This window comes from Chaetodon trifascialis, chromosome 15, assembly GCF_039877785.1.
Source record: "Chaetodon trifascialis isolate fChaTrf1 chromosome 15, fChaTrf1.hap1, whole genome shotgun sequence".
Classification (NCBI taxonomy): domain Eukaryota; kingdom Metazoa; phylum Chordata; class Actinopteri; order Chaetodontiformes; family Chaetodontidae; genus Chaetodon; species Chaetodon trifascialis.
The window spans coordinates 8,272,886-8,291,931 of NC_092070.1; the positions used below are offsets into that span (position 1 = coordinate 8,272,886).

Genomic DNA, 19,046 nt, shown 5'->3' on the forward strand with positions numbered 1-19,046 from the left:
CGCAGGTGCGGAAACAAGCTGAAGCATAAGCCGCAGTGGACGACGGGAATTGTTGTTTTTAATACGCCCTCGTTAGACCGTGTAACGCACAGCTAAACTATTCACGTTATAAACATATGCAGTACCACGAGATATCCGCCTAAAACTTGAAATTAGTAGTAGCTAAATTAAAATTAGATATTTAAAAAGTTGTTTTGAGAAAAAAAAATACAATTGCCAGAATTTGTTCTTCTCCCAGATGTAAGGCACCTATATATAATAATTTTGTCCATGTGTTGCTTCTTAAATTCCCTTTAATACATCAGACTGAAGCACGAGGTGAAAAAGAGTTTGACATGTTTATTTAGCTGCAGCAACCAGTTTCAGACAGAGGTCAAAGGTTGACAAACATTCCACATCTTTAATATGACATCCAGCATGTTTAGGAGATCACCAATAAAATAGTCATATAATTATACAAAATGCTTTTTCTGGTAATGGCAAATCAGAAATAGCTGGCTGGAGGAAAAACACATTTGTAAGAGAAAAAAAAAAACAACAACATACTGGAGACAAAGAGCACTTGGTAGTCTCTGGCTATTTCTTTTTCAGTGCAGAGAATAGTGTTCTTTATCAAGAGTCACTGAGTGGAATAGCAACAAATCTAAAAGTATCCAATTACATATATAAGCAGATTACTCAAATACATCAAATCAGTATTCTCTTTGAAATGACAAATACTGATCAAGATCAAATGACGATAAGCCTACTGAGACCAGTGCTGACAGGGTCACAGCCTTTCCTTGGTTCACTAAAGAGAAACTGATCTAGCTAACTGCCTTGATGGCAGCTACCTCTAGAACTCTGCACAGAAAACACAGAAAACAGACACACTTCTTTCGTTCAGAGCACCCCCACCCAGCATCCCCCCCAAAGCCGTTTCGAGTCTCAGAGGAGTCCCTCCATCTCCCTCATAAAGGCTTCATACACCTGATCCTTAGTCTTCATGCTGGGCTGAGACACAGCACCCATCTGGGCTGGGTTGACCAAGCCCATCTGAGCAGCTGTTGCCTGCTGTTTCTGCCCCTGTCCACCTCCCATGCCTTCATCTCCCCTCCTTCCTATAAGACCACCCCCTGCTTTCTCCAGAGGCCCTGGTGCTGCCCCGGGCATTGCTCCGCTCTTGTCCCTTCGCACCCTCAGTGCTGTGGGCACAAAGCGGGTGACCTCTGCCTTGGGATTGATAATCTGAGGTTTGGCAGAGATGGTGGCCCCACCTGAGCCAGCACCTGCTGCCAGGCCTCCTCCAGCCGCTGCGACAGAAGTGATGTTGGCTCGCTTTTCGATGGTGGCTGCGTGGTGGTGGCCAGGGGGGTTGCTGCCAGGATTGGTGCCAGCGGGGGCAACAGCTGTCCCTGGCGGAGGAGGCATCTGCATGACACCCGGTCGCATGGGCATGGAAGGGGGCGGCAGATTGCTCTGTGAACCATCCTGGTTGGCTCCTGAGCCTTTTTGCCGTTGGACAATGTTTGGAGGAGCACTGAGCACATTGGAGTTGAGAGGTGGAGGAAAGAGGGAGAGTGGTGGGGCAAGCGGACGTGGAGGTCCTCCTGCTCTTGGGGGAGGAGGTGGGATGCCTGTAGAAAGACACAAGACAGATGTATTTTGATGAGAAATGTATGAAACACTCCTCTTTGCCAGTCCATAGATGTGAAGCCTAAAGTATGCCTTCATAGAGTATATTTAATGAAGAGGGCTATTTTTACTACCTTAGTTTGGGTTTCACAAAGAATTATGTCATGTTTGCTGAGCATGTGTTCATGCACACACAAGAATATATGCAGTTTAAAGACACACGGTTTAGGTTTCGATTTAAATTACTACAATTATATGCGTTTGCGTTTCTGCCTACCTGGTGGTGCTGGCGGTGGGAGTCTGGGAGGGGGTCCTCGTGGTGGGGGACCCGGAGGGAGGCCAGGAGGGGGGCCTGGCGGAGGGCCTGGGGGCCGACCTGGTGGAGGTCCAGGAGGCAGAAGACGAGGCATCGGTCCCCTCATGCCTCCTGGCATACCAGGAGGCCTCAAGAATGGAGGAGCACCTTAAGATGACAGAATTTATGGTCTAAATGATGCATAGTGTACATTTGGATAATGAGCACATCTACATTTAATGTAGAATCCAGCTCAAAGTTGGTGCATGGTATTCCAGCTAATTAGTGCTTTAGCTAACCTGGTGGTGGGCCAGGAGGTGGGCCAGAAGGTGGACCAGGAGGCCTCATTGGAGGTGCTGGGGGTGGACCCAGTGGTGGAGGCCCAGTCATTGGTGGACCTTGCAAGTGTGGAGGCCCTTGCTGTCCCACCGGCCCGGCAGGAGGGGGTAGACGCTGATTGGCTATAAGGTGTGGTTGGCTGTCCCCTGGTGGTCCCCTGTCCTCGACATCTGAGGTGTCAGATTCATCTGTGTATTCCTCCTCGACCTCTTCTTCTTCCTCCTCTTCAGGAACTGACTGACCTTAAGATGAAAAAAACAAAGCAATGTTGCATGTCACCATAAACAGAAATTAAGGTATACTAGCTTAGTCAGCATGCAGCAAAGACACTAATATACTACGATATACTACGGTACCTGCCATCCTTAACATCATGGCCTGCAGTGGGGTAATGGCCTTGGTCCTCTTCACCATCCTCTTTTTCTTCCTCTTTCCTTCATGGGGTGCCTCTGCAGGCATGTCCGCAAAACGTACACTGCGACCTAAAGCGTTCACACATTAACACATTCATCAGAAATCTAAATTAGTCTAAGAACATAAATTCTATTGCAGAGTGTCACCACATCTCCCAGAAAATACATCCTGTATCACCTTTCGTGCTTTTGCCAATTGCACAATTCTCTGTCATAAGCCAATTTCACCAAACACACCAAAACCTATAATAACCAGTGATACAGAAACAAAATTCAACAAACTCAGATGCATTTCTGAAACACTCACCAGCGTGTCTTTCGTTCCTGTCTCTATCCTCCTCTCTTTCCCTCTCATCATCTTGTCTGTCAACACTCATTCTCTGGTCACCGTCTCCACCCTCATCTCTCTCTTCTTCACTGTCCTCCTCAGAGTCGCTTTCGTCGTCGTCCACATCATCCCGATCTCTGTCGCTCTCACTGCCACTGTCCCGATCTCTTCCCAACTCCATGGCGGACTCCTTTTCTAAACCAGGAATGGAAGGCTCTGCTCAGGACAAAAAACAAAAAAAGTCAGGGAAACAGGTGGAAAGGTGAGCAGCAACACAAATGACCCTTCGCTAAACCCCTCTTCCAAGCAGCAGCTGTTCAAACATAGTTTAGAACTGTAAACAGCAGGCCTGTCAAGTGTTGCTTTTCTCTACATGTTGATGAGGTGTGATAGCAGCTCAGTCCTGCTCTTTGTGTTGTGGATGTTCACATTCCAGCAACTCCAGCCAAATTTGTTACAAACCATCAGATTTGCCAAACTCATGGCTTATTCCACGTTAATGTCCAATTAAGCATAACCTGAATCAACCCCAGTATTGCTTGTCCAAGTATGTTTTTCACCTATAGTAAGCATCAATAACATTTTAATTTGTCCATATTTTTGTATTTTCTGATTTTATTTTTAATACCATAATATGAGGGGAACTACAGTAGCTCTACACTGACTCTCACAAACAATGCTCCTCCCTTGTATATATGAAATGGATCAACAATTGGTGAAGATGCTGATATTATGCCAGACACATGTAGCTTTAGCATAATATCATGTGCACAGCCATCAAGCACATATCCATGACCCTTTTAAAGGGTTCTCGTTTTAAAATGTGTCACATGGAAATGTCAGCTGGAGACAGACTTCTCAGCTGACTCAGAGTTTACACATTAGCTTACATTAGTTAGCTACACAGTTGTCAGCTATAAATAAGAAGCCTGCTCTCTTTACTATTGATGGCAAATCTGCCGCCATACCACGAAAACACCATATGTGCGGCATGAGAATGCAAAGCTTGACAGACATAGCAACAGTAACTCAAGAGGATGGGACTTAGCGAAGAGTCAATTAAGAAATCAAGGTCCTATTATTATTACAGGGAAAATTAAGATTAAGATTAAGAATTCCTTTATTCGTCACAACTCAGAAACTAGCATCTGTGTGTTACCACTGTCTGTGCCGTAACCTCGCCGAGCAGGAATGCCGTACAGTGCCAGGACCTGCGGAGGTGGGGGTCCAGGTGGGGGCCCAGGGGGCTTCCTCCCTGGAGGTAAACGTGGCACGCCTGGCACTGTTGCCAAAACCGGTCCAGCAGATGACGACAGAGATCCTTTACTGAGTGATACATAGGAACAGAATTAACTCAATTTACCCACAGAAGCCTTTAACATGCATAGGTTAATGCCTACCCAAAAGAGGTGCTCTTCTTCAGTATGGAGGGAGGCTGAGCCCCTGGTAGTGGGATGTCCTGGATGTGGATATTGGAGGGGGCATGGGGCATATCTGGCAAAGGGATACTGTCAACCTCCACCGACTCCGCATTCTGAAAAATAGAATTTGACACACATGATGATGTAGAGTCAACACAAATCCTACACATCCTCTCATTCACGTAACATACATTGATACAAATCCTTGCTGTGAAAGAAACTCCTACATACACACACAAACACACCTTTACTGAGTCAAAATAGAGAGCCAGCTGCCCTCGTTTGGTCTCATAGTCCAACTCCAGTTTACGCAGCTCCTTGTAGGTGTCGGGGTTCTCTCGCTCATACAGACGGACAATGCGCTCAAACGTCTCACGTAGCTTCTTCCTCTTGTCCCTCAACACTTTCTCATTCAGCAAGGGCTGCTGTACTGGGTTGAACTCTGTTGAAAGTGTTATAGATATGCTTTATTTTCTACCAAAAGCAGCAAATTGTTTATGATTTTTTTCTTGCTATAGATAAATGAGTGTTGGAATAGTCCAAAAGCATTAAATTCTGAAAAAATATGATATGAAACTCCTTTGAAAAAAAGACTCCCCTAATGTTATTGTAAGATAACTGAGGACAGTAAACACATGCACGGTTACAGACCCACTTTTAACTGCACAAAAGCCAGTTCAATAGTAACATACACATTCAGAGCCCTTACCCATCTCATCCAGCTTCTCCATGTCTCTGATGATCTGTCTGGGGTCCTTCATCTTCAGCACCGCAGCTCTCACCATCATTCTCTGCTTCTTGTTCTAGCAGGAGTATTTACAAACGAAGCAAAATGTTATCAACACAATAACAATGCCCTTTACTTTAAAATTGAAGAGTACATTAAAATCTAATGTTTCAAGACAATGGGTACCTTTTTCAACTCCCTTTTCCTGGCCTCCTTTCCTGTAGGGAAGGAAGATAAGATAAATGTTACTGGTCCCACGCTGGGGAAATTTAGTTGTTACAGTCAGTAAGAATGAAAGGACACACAGAATAAGAAGCAAACAGAAAATAAAAAGACACAAATAAAAGATCTAATTATATATGTACACTATATAGAAAAAGAGTATAACAATTATACTGCCTTGAGAAGGATGGCTCAGCTTCACAATGGAATATGTTGTATCACACATGAGTAAGATATAGATGATAAAAAAGTGTTTTTATACTACTGAGCATAGAAAATGGCTGAAAGGAAGAGAATAAGTGCACACTAGCTATCATTCTGACATCTAAACAGGCAGCAAATCCTTCAGGCGCTATCCAGCAGGTTGGTGCCACAAGATCCACAGTCTTGGTTATGATTGGTACTTACTGGCCTGGTCGGTGGGATTCATAAACTTCCCACTCTTGGTGGAAGAGGTTGAACGTCGCCCCATTGTGCCGGCGCGTCTCCTTCACCCTGCAAAGTATTACAATCCCATCAGTGATGATAAGTGCAATGAAACTACCGGTGTCCGCCGAAAAGCGATGCACAGCGTCACCACATATAGCAAACAATTGAAAAATGAGCATCTTTATGAGGATAGTCCGTCCCATTTAGTTAACGCTGTTAATACATACAATTGATTTTTTGGTCAAATTGAAAGGAAAATATAGCGCATATTTAGAAAAATAAACACTGCAGGCCCACTGAGTAGTAGTTTTGCTCGTGTTAGCAAACAAGTCAACCCAAAGTTGACAGTGAACGCATAACTAATAAACACGTTAAGTCAAAGTAACATATTTCTGTGTTAGATACAGCATAAACAAACGCGGATGATGTTTTAGGTGGTTAGCAAACGTAATAACGCCGGTGAAATTCAATGTGATCGATATCTGATTCTCAGGCTATCATGCAGCATTTAGCTGGCAAGTTAGCTTCCACTTGTAGCTAGGACCGAGTTAGCATCAGCATGAGCACAGGAGGCAAAACTCGACTATACCTTTTATCCACGTAAAACCTGTACAGTCCAACGCCCTACACACGCACCCCTGGATACCAAAGGTGAGGTAAAATGCTGTGTTTAATCTCTTCAGGACAGAAAGCATTCACCGACACCGTTAGCCGTTCGCCATGTTTACTGCCGCGAGCAAGAGCGGAAAAGTTTTGACGTCATCAAAACGAGACACTAGTGAGTAGAAGCTGGGAGCAAGCCCCCTTTTTGAGAATGAAACATTATTTGGATTTTACATCTTCATCGATCATATTTGTATAAACAAGGACTTTATACATATATATGTGTGTATAATACAGTATATATATATACACACACACACACACACACACACACACACACACACACAGTGTCTTTTCCACTCTTGCTCACGGTGGTATATGTGTGGTTGGTTTTGTGTGTGTGTGTGTGTGTGTGTGTGTGTGTGTGTGTGTGTGTGTGTGTGTGTGTGTGTGTGTGTGTGTGTGTGCGTGTGTGCGTGTGTGCGTGTGTGTGTGTTCCTAATAAACTGGCATCTCAGTGTATATGAATAACTAACCAATAATCATGACTCTAGGTCCTTTGGCCCCTCATCTATCAAAGTCGTCTCAATTCCTCAGAGGTCAGTAAAAAGCTCTCAGCCACAGACAGAATTTGTTTGAATTTGACTTAAGATGAAGTCCATTTTATATTTTATTGCTCTTTCCACAATGATTTAAGACACATTGCACTGATGCAAATAGAGATTATTGTCCATCTGGTGCTAAATTTCGCAAAGACAGTGTCATAAAAATACTATTCTACTTCACCTTACTGCTATCATGTAGCTTTAAATAAGATGTGTTGTGAACCTTTTTTACTTGTCATAATAACTGTGGATATCTTCATGACTGGTTTTACAAAACATATCATATCATTATTGCACATGTTGATGAGGTTATTAGAATTATGAGGTAATGCAGCTACTTACAGTGGTGAAATAAGTTATCTTAAGGGACCAAAAGCTGCAGCAGATCAAATGATCACAGCCTCAAACTTTTCTTTGGTGGAGACTGGCTGCTGCTGTCTTCCTCTGCCTCCTTCCTCTTCCCCTGAACTGGAGTCACTGCAGACTCTCTGTCAAACTGACAGAGGAGTGACATGAAAAGGTGACCGTCTGTACCGTAGTCGGTCACTCTGCAGCGGTTGGTCGGCTCTGTACTTTCAGGGCGGTACACAGTGGAGATGACTCTGGTGAAGTTAGTGCCTTCAAACTCCATCTTGAAGACCCTGTTTCTGAGGTCAGCCTTCAGGGCTCCCAGTTCTGTCTTCTCAGGAAGAACTGGAGAAAACATGTCTGGAAACAAAGGGAAACCCTTGGAGCCTTTGACGAGGTTGTGGTACAGGCCGCCGAGGATGGAATTTTTTGTGGAGATCATGAAATGCTGTTAAGAGGACAGTTCCTCAAGTTTGTAACAACCATCTCAAGGATTGGTCCCAGCCTCAGGAGTCCAGCTGAATGGAAAGAATCACATGATTGGACTAATTAAAGCCTAAATTAAAATGTCAAGTTAGCTGTGAATTTATGTCTTTAAAACACAGTTCACTCTACAGCAGGATTTACTGTGAAAAACTGTGTTTACTTACTTCAAACAATAATGTGAACTCAAAGTACAAGCATAAAACAAAACACAACATTAAACAGCTTTCAATCCAATCCAAGTTTGTTAATTAGCGCTTCGTAAACACTAAACAAGTTCTGGCTGTTTATGTCTTTTCCAATAAAATGGTTAAAATGGTTCCTGAAGTTATTCATCCGCAGCATTTGACTTAAAAACAGAAGTCCCTTGAAGCAAAATGTATATTTCTGTATGTTGACTGTTGTAGAGATGTCAGAGTGATTCATGTCTGAGCTCAGCTTCAAATGAAATTAGACTTGTGGCTTCAGCTTTTGGAGGAGCAGCTCAACAAATCATGTCATCATCATGACAGTGACACGATAATAACTTGGCCTCAAGTGAACCAACACACAAAATATTCAATATTGAGTCCAGTTTTTTATGTATTTTTTAAAAACATCTCACTTAATCTACTTGCACAGGAATAAAGACACAAAAAACTGAACAATAAGTTAAACAGTGCAAAAATCTAAAATAAACAATATCTGTAACGACATTTACAAAGTGCACTGACAGTGACAGTGAGTGGTGAACGTACATGTTAAAAACTGTGCATTAATGGAATACAAGTGGGCAGCCAGTGGATGTTTTGGGTCAGTGGGTTAGTGAGTGAGAGTTTAAATAGCTTGTCATCAGCTGCTAAACGGGAAAATACTCTGAGAAGCGATTATTTTAGTCATGCAGAGAGACTTTCAATAATTGACTGATTCACAGATTAATTCATGATGAAATACGTTATATGCGCTCATACGTTATTTGGGAAATTATTGCCTTTGTGTAATCTATTTTTTATTTTTTATTTTCACAAAGAAACGTTGGCAATTAAAAGTTGCCGTGAAGTATTTTATAATACAGTATTTTTTCTTCCTATAATTATTATTAATAGGGATGTTTTCGTTTGCAATTAATATGAAGATTATTTAGTCGATTAATTGATTATTTCCACTTTAGGTGGACGTTGGAGCTAAAACTGGAAGGAGTCGGTGGTGGCCTGTGCCACATATGGCTACATGGAGATGCTGTGGCTGCTGCTTGCTAGTAAATTCTGTAATTGTAGAATATGGGGAAGTGGGAAGATTGGTAGTAGTGACCAGAGGGCTCCAGCAGGGGGAGCGCAGAATTGTTGAGCCACTTTATGGACACCTCGCTTCCTCCCTTCAGTCATAACACACGTGATGCGAGGAAAGTTTGTACATCTCTTTTTAAATACTCCCCTTTTCAGGTCCTAGTCCTTAATGAAAACTGTTAGCCATTACATACATGATCTGAGGAAAGTTTTTTTCTGTACATCTTTCATTCAAATACTTTCCTTTTCAGAGCTTTTACATAAGCAGAGGCAGCTGACTGTAGAAGCCACAGGTGGAGAATTGAGGTTGTTTTGTAACTATTGAGGCTGCAGGTGGAAAACGTGAACCTAGAACCTGGATGCTGACACTATGGCTGATGCTTTCTTGTGGAAGAATAAGGGTGATGCACAAGGTTTTCATAAGCTGAGGGCAGAGTTAGAGGATGATCAGGCTGCTGAAAACTTTATGAGATTGCTGACGAGACAGCTGGCTGTCATATGGTCATGGTGGCGGCTGGGATGTTGTTGGCCCGTGGAAGATGTTGATGGACAGCTGGGAGCAGAGCAGGATTTCTCAAGGTTCAGGATGCAGATGGTTGAGAGGTGGTAGATGACTTCCAAAAACTACAGACCAATGATAGTCCTGGAGGTTTTTTGTTCTGCTGGAAACTGGATTATGAATGATTAGGGTGATAGCTGACACTGCAGCTGGCTGTCCAAATCCACATCAGGCAACAGCTGTTTTTGTAGCTTTCAGGCTTCAGGTGGCTTTCTTCAAATGACTGTAGCAGAGCTTCAGTGGGAGGGTTGATATCCTAGTCAGGAAGTAGCAGGTTTGAGGCTGGAGCTTGAGCTGGAAGCAAGAACCTACATGCGGACACTGAGCCGTGCTTGTTGTCTATGGTTTCATGTGCAGACTGTGGCTGCAGACACTCTAGCTGGTAGCTTCATCGACACTGGCTGGATCCCAGGTACTGCAGCTAACTGGCTGCAGGCTGCAGGTGAGGCTGGTGCTGATGGTTCACAGAGGATATAGGCTGATGTTCAGGTTGCATTTTGCTGCCAGAGGCTACAGGCAAAGGCTTGTGGCTGAAGATGTAGCCTGCTGTCAGATGGTAATGGTGGTAAAAGGGGGTTTTGGTTGGTCCCCGGAAGATGTTGGAAAGCTGGAGCTGTACCTGGATAATTTAAAGCTGAGGAAACACGTGGAAAAAAGAGGAGGATGGATGTTGTCATCAGAAGTTATGAAGCTGTGTGTTTGTTTTTTGCAGGCAGTGTGGAGGAAGGTGCTGGAGATGGCTTTCTGAGGGCTAAGCTGAATGCAGCAGGATGTTAGTGGATGTGGCTGGCAGCTGATGTGACACTCCACAATGTTTAGTTTAATCTGTGATTATTATATAGCTATTATTAACTTTGGGTCATTTTAGATTTTTTGAAGAAAAAAATAGGAAAAACAGTAGTTCAGCATATGCATTCTAACAACAGACTGTGTGGAGAGAGCAGCTGGGAGTTTACCAATGCGTCAATACCATTCATGTTAGTGTAGCGTACACACCGTCACAGTGGCTTCACCATCAACAACATGGTGCTGAAAGAGGCATCAAAACATAGGACATAGTAAGATGGATGGTGTGATTGTGAACATTATAATAATTGAGCTAGTCAAGGGCATTCTTCTGCTGATCTCTGCAATGCACTTTTACTGCATCCTGACGGCTTATAACAACTCCAACGATGCATTATGTACAGGTGTCACTAATACAGCAATAGCTCTGTTCTATTCAAGTTTCTTACTAAGCCATGACAGTGTGACAGTGAGCCTGCACGCACAACACCACGGCCCTGAAACTGCAGCAGCTAAATTCAGACTACATTCATTTTCTGCAGCTGCTGCCTGCAATCTCAAGACTCAGCCTTCACCTGAAACTTCAGTCAGCGAGCCGGAGCATCAGCCTTCGTCCAGCCCAAGTTTCCATCTGCAGCCCGAACAGGAAAACAACCTCCAGGACCATCCTCCACCTGCAGCTTCCATCAGTCAGCTGTAACATCTGCCTCATATTCTTATTTGATATTTTAATCATTTTACATTATCTACTGATATTTCACCTGATTTCAGAGGGTTGAAAAATGCTCCCACAGGAACATCCAGGAGGGGACAAAGATGAGGGCCTCAATGTGGATGTGAGTTATAAACACACTTTTTTTCTTCTCAGATTGTTTCATTTGAAATATGTTTTAGGAGACTGAAGATGTGAAATTATTCAGGACAGAACAGGGGAATTTTGTTTAGTCTGATTTTGTGATCTTGTCTTTTTTGTTGTTAATCTATAACTTCTTGTTGGTGCTGCTTATCCTCACCAGGACTCTCTTGATAAGAAGATTTTGAGCAAGAATTCATGGCTCCCAAATAAAGTACCGACTGATTTTGGAGATCCTCTGAATTTTCCTCTGGCACCACCATGAGGTTATATAAAATATTGACGACCAGTGAATGGATTGATGTGGACTTTCAGATTCAGACACTCGTGTTTCCCTCGAGGTGAACTATGAAGTATTCAGATCTTTAGCTGAAGTAAAAGGAGCAACACTGCAGTGCAGAAATAAACTATTCCAAATAAAAGCCTAAGATTATTTCTGGATCATGCTTATTGATGCATCAACATGTACAACACTTCAGCGTTGCAGCTGCTAAAGGTGGAGCTAATATTAATTGATTTGTACACAGCTTTATGGGATCAATACAGTCTCATCCAAACCAATAATAAGACGTTATCATTTATTAGATTATTGCAACTGCAAAATGAAAAGTGACAAAGAAATTTAGTAAAATCATTGAGTAAATGTACTTAGTTACTTTTCTGGAAAAATATTCCCTGTGAGACGTGTCAGGTATTCATCAATTTACTGACATTCATAGATTATACATATTTATGTTCGAGTGGAGGCTGAACCAAAGTTACGAGGAACACAGTGAAGTAAATCAAGAGGACTTCAAGTTCGGAAAGTCCTTTCTCAACTTTCTTTAGTCTCATATCACCATAGTTATCTCGGTGGGGTGAACTGTATGCAGCAGCTTTATATTCACATCAACAGATATACACACAGTAAATAGGAAAAGAAGGAAACAATAAATACATTCAATAAATAATAAATACCTAAACAGATACACAAAGTAATGAGGCTTTATAAAAGCATAAAAACGACCTTGATAGCTGAGGGGCTAAAGGACAGAGTCATGATTATTGGTTAGTTAGTCATATATGCTGACGCTGAGATGCCAGTTTATTAGGAACACCTATAGCTAAAACTAATGCAGTCTAATGCAGCAGGTCTGGTCCCTTTTCTTGATGCTGTTTTCCAGTGTTTAATAACAACATGATGAATTTCTAAACTGTTCCAATAAAATCAGATTTTTCACAGTCTTTATACAATATATATAATTTATTAATTGATTTGAGTGGCTTCAGCAGGGGAGGACAGTTCTTGTCCAACCAGGTGTCAGGGCTGACCTCCTGTGTGAGGCAGCTGCACCTGGACCGTCTACAGGTGACGTAGCTCCATCACACCTGTCTGAGTGCGTGGAGCCTCCGTCACACGTGTCCTGGGTGCCTTTCTCCTGTCTCTTTTCCTCTTTTTGCCCTGTAAATGACAACAAACAGACCATCTGGTGTCAGCTGATGAAGACTCTTTGCAGTGACTGTGTTTAATTCACTCTCGTGCAGTGACGCGTGAGCTCAGTGTACTTACGTAGTTTTCCCTGCTGGTCCACTCCGGGTGTCGCTGGGCGTGGAGGAGTCGTTCTCTCTCGGCCTGCTCGTAGTATTTGGCCTGCTCCTCGTTTGACAGAGACTTCCACTGTGGACAGACGACAGCACAGTGTCAACACACACATAAACACCAACATAAGAACATTCACAGACACAGAAATATGCACACAAACTTTGATGAAGTTTGTAACAGTGAGTGAGTGACTGTGCTGTGCTGTGCTGTGCTGTGCTGTGCTGTGCTGTGCTGTGCTGTGCTGTGCTGTGCTGTGCTGTGCTGTGCTGTGCATTAAAGCCATTAACAGACACTGTGGTATCGCAGATCATCATTTGTTGTTCATACATTTACACTGGTTACAGTCGATACTCCCTGCAGAGGTAATTATTAGTCCTTGGATGTTAATAAGTTGAGTTGACAGCCATGTACAGTATGTTGTAGTACCGAAGAGGCCAGCAGAGGGCGGACTGAGAGTGTTAGAGCTGTGAAGGTCAATGTTGTTGTGCACGCAGAAGAAGCGTGTAACGTAACATGTAATGTGCTGCAAGATGGTTCAGTGAAGACCCAGGAACGTAAGTTCAATGTGTAGACAGTGGATTATTTTATCAACGATGCAACAGACACTGATTCTAATAATATTCATGCAGACATGTTTGGTAGACAAAGAACAGACTCCTGAAATCAAACAACAGCTGACAGAAGTTAAATATAAGAAGACTGTGATTTGATGAAGAGTCTGGCTTATTGATGGTGACCACTGCCACAGATCAAGAGCCAGTCAGAAAAAAGAGAAACATCCATTTTGATCCAAACTGTCCAAAGCAAACTTACTTTGAGATGGAGGTGATGGGTGGAGCAGCAGCAAAGGCAGATGGAGGGAGAACCTGTGGACAGTGGACAGACGACAGCACAGTGTCAACACACACATAAACACCAACATAAGAACATTCACAGACACAGAAATATGCACACAAACCATTTTTTGACCAAACTTTGATGAAGTTTGTAACAGTGAGTGAGTGAAACACACAGAAGCAGCACACTTACTCTGTGACCCAGGACCCCGCACAGTCTCACTGTGTGGGGTCCTGGGTCTGCTGACGTCGGCCTCAACGTTCGGCCTCTGCTCCTTCATGAGGAGCATGAAGGCATTTGGTGGCTTTTTGACGTACGGCCGATCGTCCTGCTGCTGGGTTTCACGCTTCCTCTTTCTATGGGACGAAAACAGAGTGAGAGCTCATGTCACCGCTGTGGAAATGTTAAAAGAAGCTCAATAATACAAGACGTCCATCCATCCATCCATCCATTTTCTCCAACTTCATCCGGGGCCGGGTCGCTGGGGGAGCAGTCTGAGCCGGGACGCCCAAACTTCCCTCTCCCCAGACACTTCCCCCAGCTCTTCCGGGGGGATCCCGAGGCGTTCCCAGGCTAGCCGAGTGACATAGTCACGCCAGCGTGTCCTGGGTCTTCCCCGGGACCTCCTCCCGGTGGGACATGCCTGGAACACCTCCTTAGGGAGGCGTCCAGGGGGCATCCAATAAAGATGCCCGAGCCACCTCAGCTGACTCCTCTCGATGTGGAGGAGCAGCGACTCTACTCTGAGCTCCTCCCGGGTGACAGAGCTCCTCACCCTATCTCTAAGGGAATGCCCTGCCACCCTGCGGAGGAAACTCATTTCAGCCGCTTGTATCCGGGACCTCGTTCTTTCAGTCATGACCCAAAGTTCATGACCATAGGTGAGGGTAGGAACGTAGATTGACCGGTAAATCGAGAGCTTCGCCTTTCAGCTCAGCTCCTTCTTCACCACGACAGACCGGTACAGCGACCGCATTACTGTAGCCACTACACCGATCCGCCTGTCAATCTCACATTCCATCCTTCCCCCACTCGTGAACAGGATCCCAAGATACTTAAACTCCTCCACTTGAGGCAGGAACTCTCCCCCAACCTGAAAGGAGCAAGCCACCTTTTTCCAGTCGAGAACCATGGCCTCGGACTTGGAGGTGCTGGCTCTCATCCCAGCTGCTTCACACTCGGCTGCGAACCGCCCCAGTGTATGCTGAAGGTCCTGGCTCGAGGGAGCCAGCAAGACAACATCATCCGCGAAAAGCAGAGACGAAATCTGCCGGCTCCCGAACCGAACCCCCTCCGGCCCCTGGCTGCACCTAGAAATTCTGTCCATAGAAATGATGAACAGAACCGGTGACAAAAGGCAGCCCTGCCGGAGTCCAACATGCACCGGGAACAGGTCCGACTTACTGCTGGCAATGCGGACCAAGCTCCTGCTCCGGTTGTACAGGGACTGTACAGTCCTCAACACAGGGCCTCCAACCCCATACTCCCGGAGCACCTCCCACAGAATGACGCGAGGTACATGGTCAAATGCCTTCTCCAAGTCCACAAAGCACATGTGGACTGGTTGGGCAAACTCCCATGAACCCTCAAGCACCCTGTGGAGGGTATAGAGCTGGTCCAGTGTTCCACGGCCAGGATGAAAACCGCATTGTTCCTCCTGAATCCGAGGTTCGACTATCGGCTGGATCCTCCTCTCCAGTACCCTGGAATAGACTTTCCCAGGGAGGCTGAGGAGTGTGATCCCCCGATAGTTGGAACACACTCTCCGGTCCCCCTTTTTAAAAAGAGGGACCACCACCCCAGTCTACCAGTCCAGAGGCACTGTCCCCGACTGCCACGTGATGTTGCAGAGACGTGTCAACCAAGACAGTGCTACAACATCTAGAGACTTGAGGTACTCAGGGCGGATCTCATCCACCCCCGGTGCTTTACCACCGAGGAGCTTGCAAACTACCTCAGTAACTTCAGCCCCAGTGATGGATGAATCGACCTCCAAGTCCCCAGTCTCTGCTTCCTCTACAGAAGACATGACAATGGGATTGAGGAGATCCTCGAAGTATTCCTTCCACCGCCCGACAATATCCCCAGTTGAGGTCAACAGCTCCCCATCTCCACTGTAAAAAGTGTTGACAGAAAGCTGTTTCCCCTTCCTGAGGTGCCGAATGGTTTGCCAGAATTTCCTCCAGGCCGACCGGTAGTCCTCCTCCATGGCCTCCCCAAACTCCTCCCAGACCCAAGTTTTTGCTTCTACAACCGCTCGAGCTGCTGCACGCTTGGCCTGCCGGTACCCGTCAGCTGCCTGAGGAGTCCCATGAGCCAACCAGGCCCGATAGGACTCCTTCTTCAGCTAATACAAGACGTGTGTAAATGAAACCTTGTCTGTGCTGTGCTGTGCTGTGCTGTGCATTAAAGTCATTAACAGACACTGATTCTAATAATATTCATGCAGACATTGGGGTGACGCTGGGGTGACTATGTCACTCGGCTGGCCTGGGAACGCCTCGGGATCCCCCTGGAAGAGCTGGAGGAAGTGTCCAGGGAGAGGGAAGTCTGGGCGTCCCTGCTCAGACTGCTCCCCCCGCAACCCGCCCCGGATAAGCAGAAGACAATGGATGGATGGATGGATGGATAAAAACATTCACAGACACAGAAATATGCACACAAACCATTTTTTTGACCAAACTTTGATGAAGTTTGTAACAGTGAGTGAGTGAAACACACAGAAGCAGCACACTTACTCTGTGACCCAGGACCCCACACAGTGAGACTGTGTGGGGTCCTGGGTCTGCTGACGTCGGCCTAAACATTCGGCCTCTGCTCCTTCATGAGGAGCATGAAGGCATTTGGCGGCTTTTTGACGAACGGCCGATCTTGCTGCTGCTGGGTTTCATGCTTCCTCTTTCTACGGGACAAAAACAGAGTGAGAGCTCATGTCACCGCTGTGGAAATGTTAAAAGAAGCTCAATAATACAAGACGTGTGTAAATATAACCTTGTCTGTGCTGTGCTGTGCTGTGCTGTGCTGTGCTGTGCTGTGCTGTGCTGTGCTGTGCATTAAAGTCATTAACAGACTCTGTGGTATCGCAGATCATCATTTGTTGTTCATACATTTACACTGGTTACAGTCGATACTCCCTGCAGAGGTAATTATTAGTCCTTGGATGTTAATAAGTTGAGTTGACAGCCATGTACAGTATGTTGTAGTACCGAAGAGGCCAGCAGAGGGCGGACTGAGAGTGTTAGAGCTGTGAAGGTCAATGTTGTGCACGCAGAAGAAGCGTGTAACTTAACATGTAACATGGTGCAAAATGGTTCAGTAAAGACCAGAAACGTAAGTTCAATGTGTGGACAGTGGATTATTATATCAACGATGCAACAGACACTGATTCTAATATCTTCATGCAGACGTGTTTGGTAGACAAAGAACAGACTCCTGAAATTAAACAACAGCTGACAGAAAATAAATATAGGAAGACTGTGATTTGATGAAGAGTCTGGCTTATTGATGGTGACCACTGCCACAGATCAAGAGCCAGTCAGAAAAAAGAGAAACATCCATTTTGATCCAAACTGTCCAAAGCAAACTTACTTTGAGATGGAGGTGATGGGTGGAGCAGCAGCAAAGGCAGATGGAGGGAGAACCTGTGGACAGTGGACAGACGACAGCACAGTGTCAACACACACATAAACACCAACATAAGAACATTCACAGACACAGAAATATGCACACAAACTATTTTTTTGACCAAACTTTGATGAAGTTTGTAACAGTGAGTGAGTGAAACACACAGAAGCAGCACACTTACTCTGTGACCCAGGACCCCACACAGTCTCACTGTGCGGGGTCCTGGGTCTGCTGACGTTGGCCTCAACGTTCGGCCTCTGCTCCTTCATGAGGAGCATGAAGGCATTTGGCGGCTTTTTGACGTACGGCCGATCGTCCTGCTGCTGGGTTTCACACTTCCTCTTTCTACGGGACGAAAACAGAGTGAGAGCTCATGTCACCGCTGTGGAAATGTTAAGAGAAACTCAATAATATAAGACGTGTGTAAATGTAACCTTGTCTGTGCTGTGCTGTGCTGTGCATTAAAGTCATTAACAGACGCTGTGGTATCGCAGATCATCATTTGTTGTTCATACATTTACACTGGTTACAGTCGATACTCCCTGCAGAGGTAATTATTAGTCCTTGGATGTTAATAAGTTGAGTTGACAGCCATGTACAGTATGTTGTAGTACCTAAGAGGCCAGCAGAGGGCAGACTGAGAGTGTTAGAGCTGTGAAGGTCAATGTTGTTGTGCACGCAGAAGAAGCGTGTAACGTAACATGTAATGTGCTACAAAATGGTTAAGTAAAGACCAGGAACATAAGTTCAATGTGTGGACAGTGGATTATTATATCAACGATGCAACAGACACTGATTCTAATATATTCATGCAGTCATATTTAGTAGACAAAGAACAGACTCCTGAAATCAAACAACAGCTGACAGAAGTTAAATATAAGAAGACTGTGATTTGATAAAGAGTCTGGCTTATTGATGGTGACCACTGCCACAGATCAAGAGCCAGTCAGAAAAAAGAGAAACATCCATTTTGATCCAAACTGTCCAAAGCAAACTTACTTTGAGATGGAGGTGATGGGTGGAGCAGCAGCAAAGGCAGGTGGAGGGAGAACCTGTGGACAGTGGACAGACGACAGCACAGTGTCAACACACACATAAACACCAACATAAAAACATTCACTCCTCCTTGAACTGCCACCTTATTGTGGTGGAGGAGTTTGAGTACCCGAATTATCCTAGAGGCTATGTTGTCCGGGGCTTAATGCCCCTGGTAGGGTCTCCCAAGGCAAACAGGTTCTAGGTGACGGGTCAGACTAAGAGCAATTCAAAAAGCCCCTCAAATTAAATCAAGGAAGCGTACGTCGCCCGGATGGGCGTCACCGGGGCCCCGCCCTGGAGCCAGGCCTGGGGTTGGGGCTCGCAGGCGAGCGCCTGGTGGCCGGGTCTTTGCCCACGGAACCGGCCGGGCACAGCCCGAAGGAGCGACGTGGGCCCGCCTTCCTGTAGGCCCACCACCCGCAGGAAGGATCAGAAGGGGCCGGTGCTATGTGATATGGGTAGCAGTCGTGGGCGGGGGCCCCGACAACCCAAACCCTGGACAACGACTCTGGCTATGGGGACATGGAATGTCACCTCACTGTGGGGGAAAGAGCCTGAGCTAGTGCGGGAGGTTGAGCGGTACCGGCTAGAGATAGTCGGGCTCACCTCCACGCACAGTCTGGGCTCTGGAACCCAACTCCTTAAGAGAGGCTGGACTCTCTTCTACTCTGGAGT

At 45.2% G+C, this 19,046-nt stretch overlaps 1 protein-coding gene across 1 annotated transcript; it reads right to left on the minus strand.

Moving 5' to 3' along the window:
• Nucleotides 1–321: 321 nt before the first annotated feature.
• Nucleotides 322–6,543, minus strand: wbp11 (WW domain binding protein 11). The gene is made up of 12 exons (XM_070981732.1): nt 6,378–6,543; nt 5,768–5,854; nt 5,324–5,355; nt 5,120–5,213; nt 4,656–4,852; nt 4,390–4,523; nt 4,149–4,315; nt 2,969–3,205; nt 2,605–2,730; nt 2,209–2,490; nt 1,892–2,077; nt 322–1,616 (listed from the first exon to the last, which is right to left on the minus strand). The coding sequence occupies exons 2-12, from the start codon at nt 5,829–5,831 to the stop codon at nt 928–930; spliced, it is 2,208 nt and encodes a 735-aa protein (XP_070837833.1). The 5' UTR covers nt 5,832–5,854; nt 6,378–6,543; the 3' UTR covers nt 322–927.
• Between the last annotated feature and the right edge of the window lie 12,503 nt (nt 6,544–19,046).

What these genes read in the sequence shown, in the direction of transcription:
- wbp11 (XM_070981732.1), bottom strand. Translation starts at nt 5,831, where the DNA reads ATGGGGCGACGTTCAACCTCTTCCACCAAGAGTGGGAAGTTTATGAAT. An exon ending in CAGGAACGAAAGACACGCTG is followed by an intron (nt 2,731 to 2,968) that starts GTGAGTGTTTCA and finishes TGAACGCTTTAG; the next exon opens with GTCGCAGTGTACGTTTTGCG. An exon ending in CCCACCGCCAGCACCACCAG is followed by an intron (nt 1,617 to 1,891) that starts GTAGGCAGAAAC and finishes GTCTTTCTACAG; the next exon opens with GCATCCCACCTCCTCCCCCA.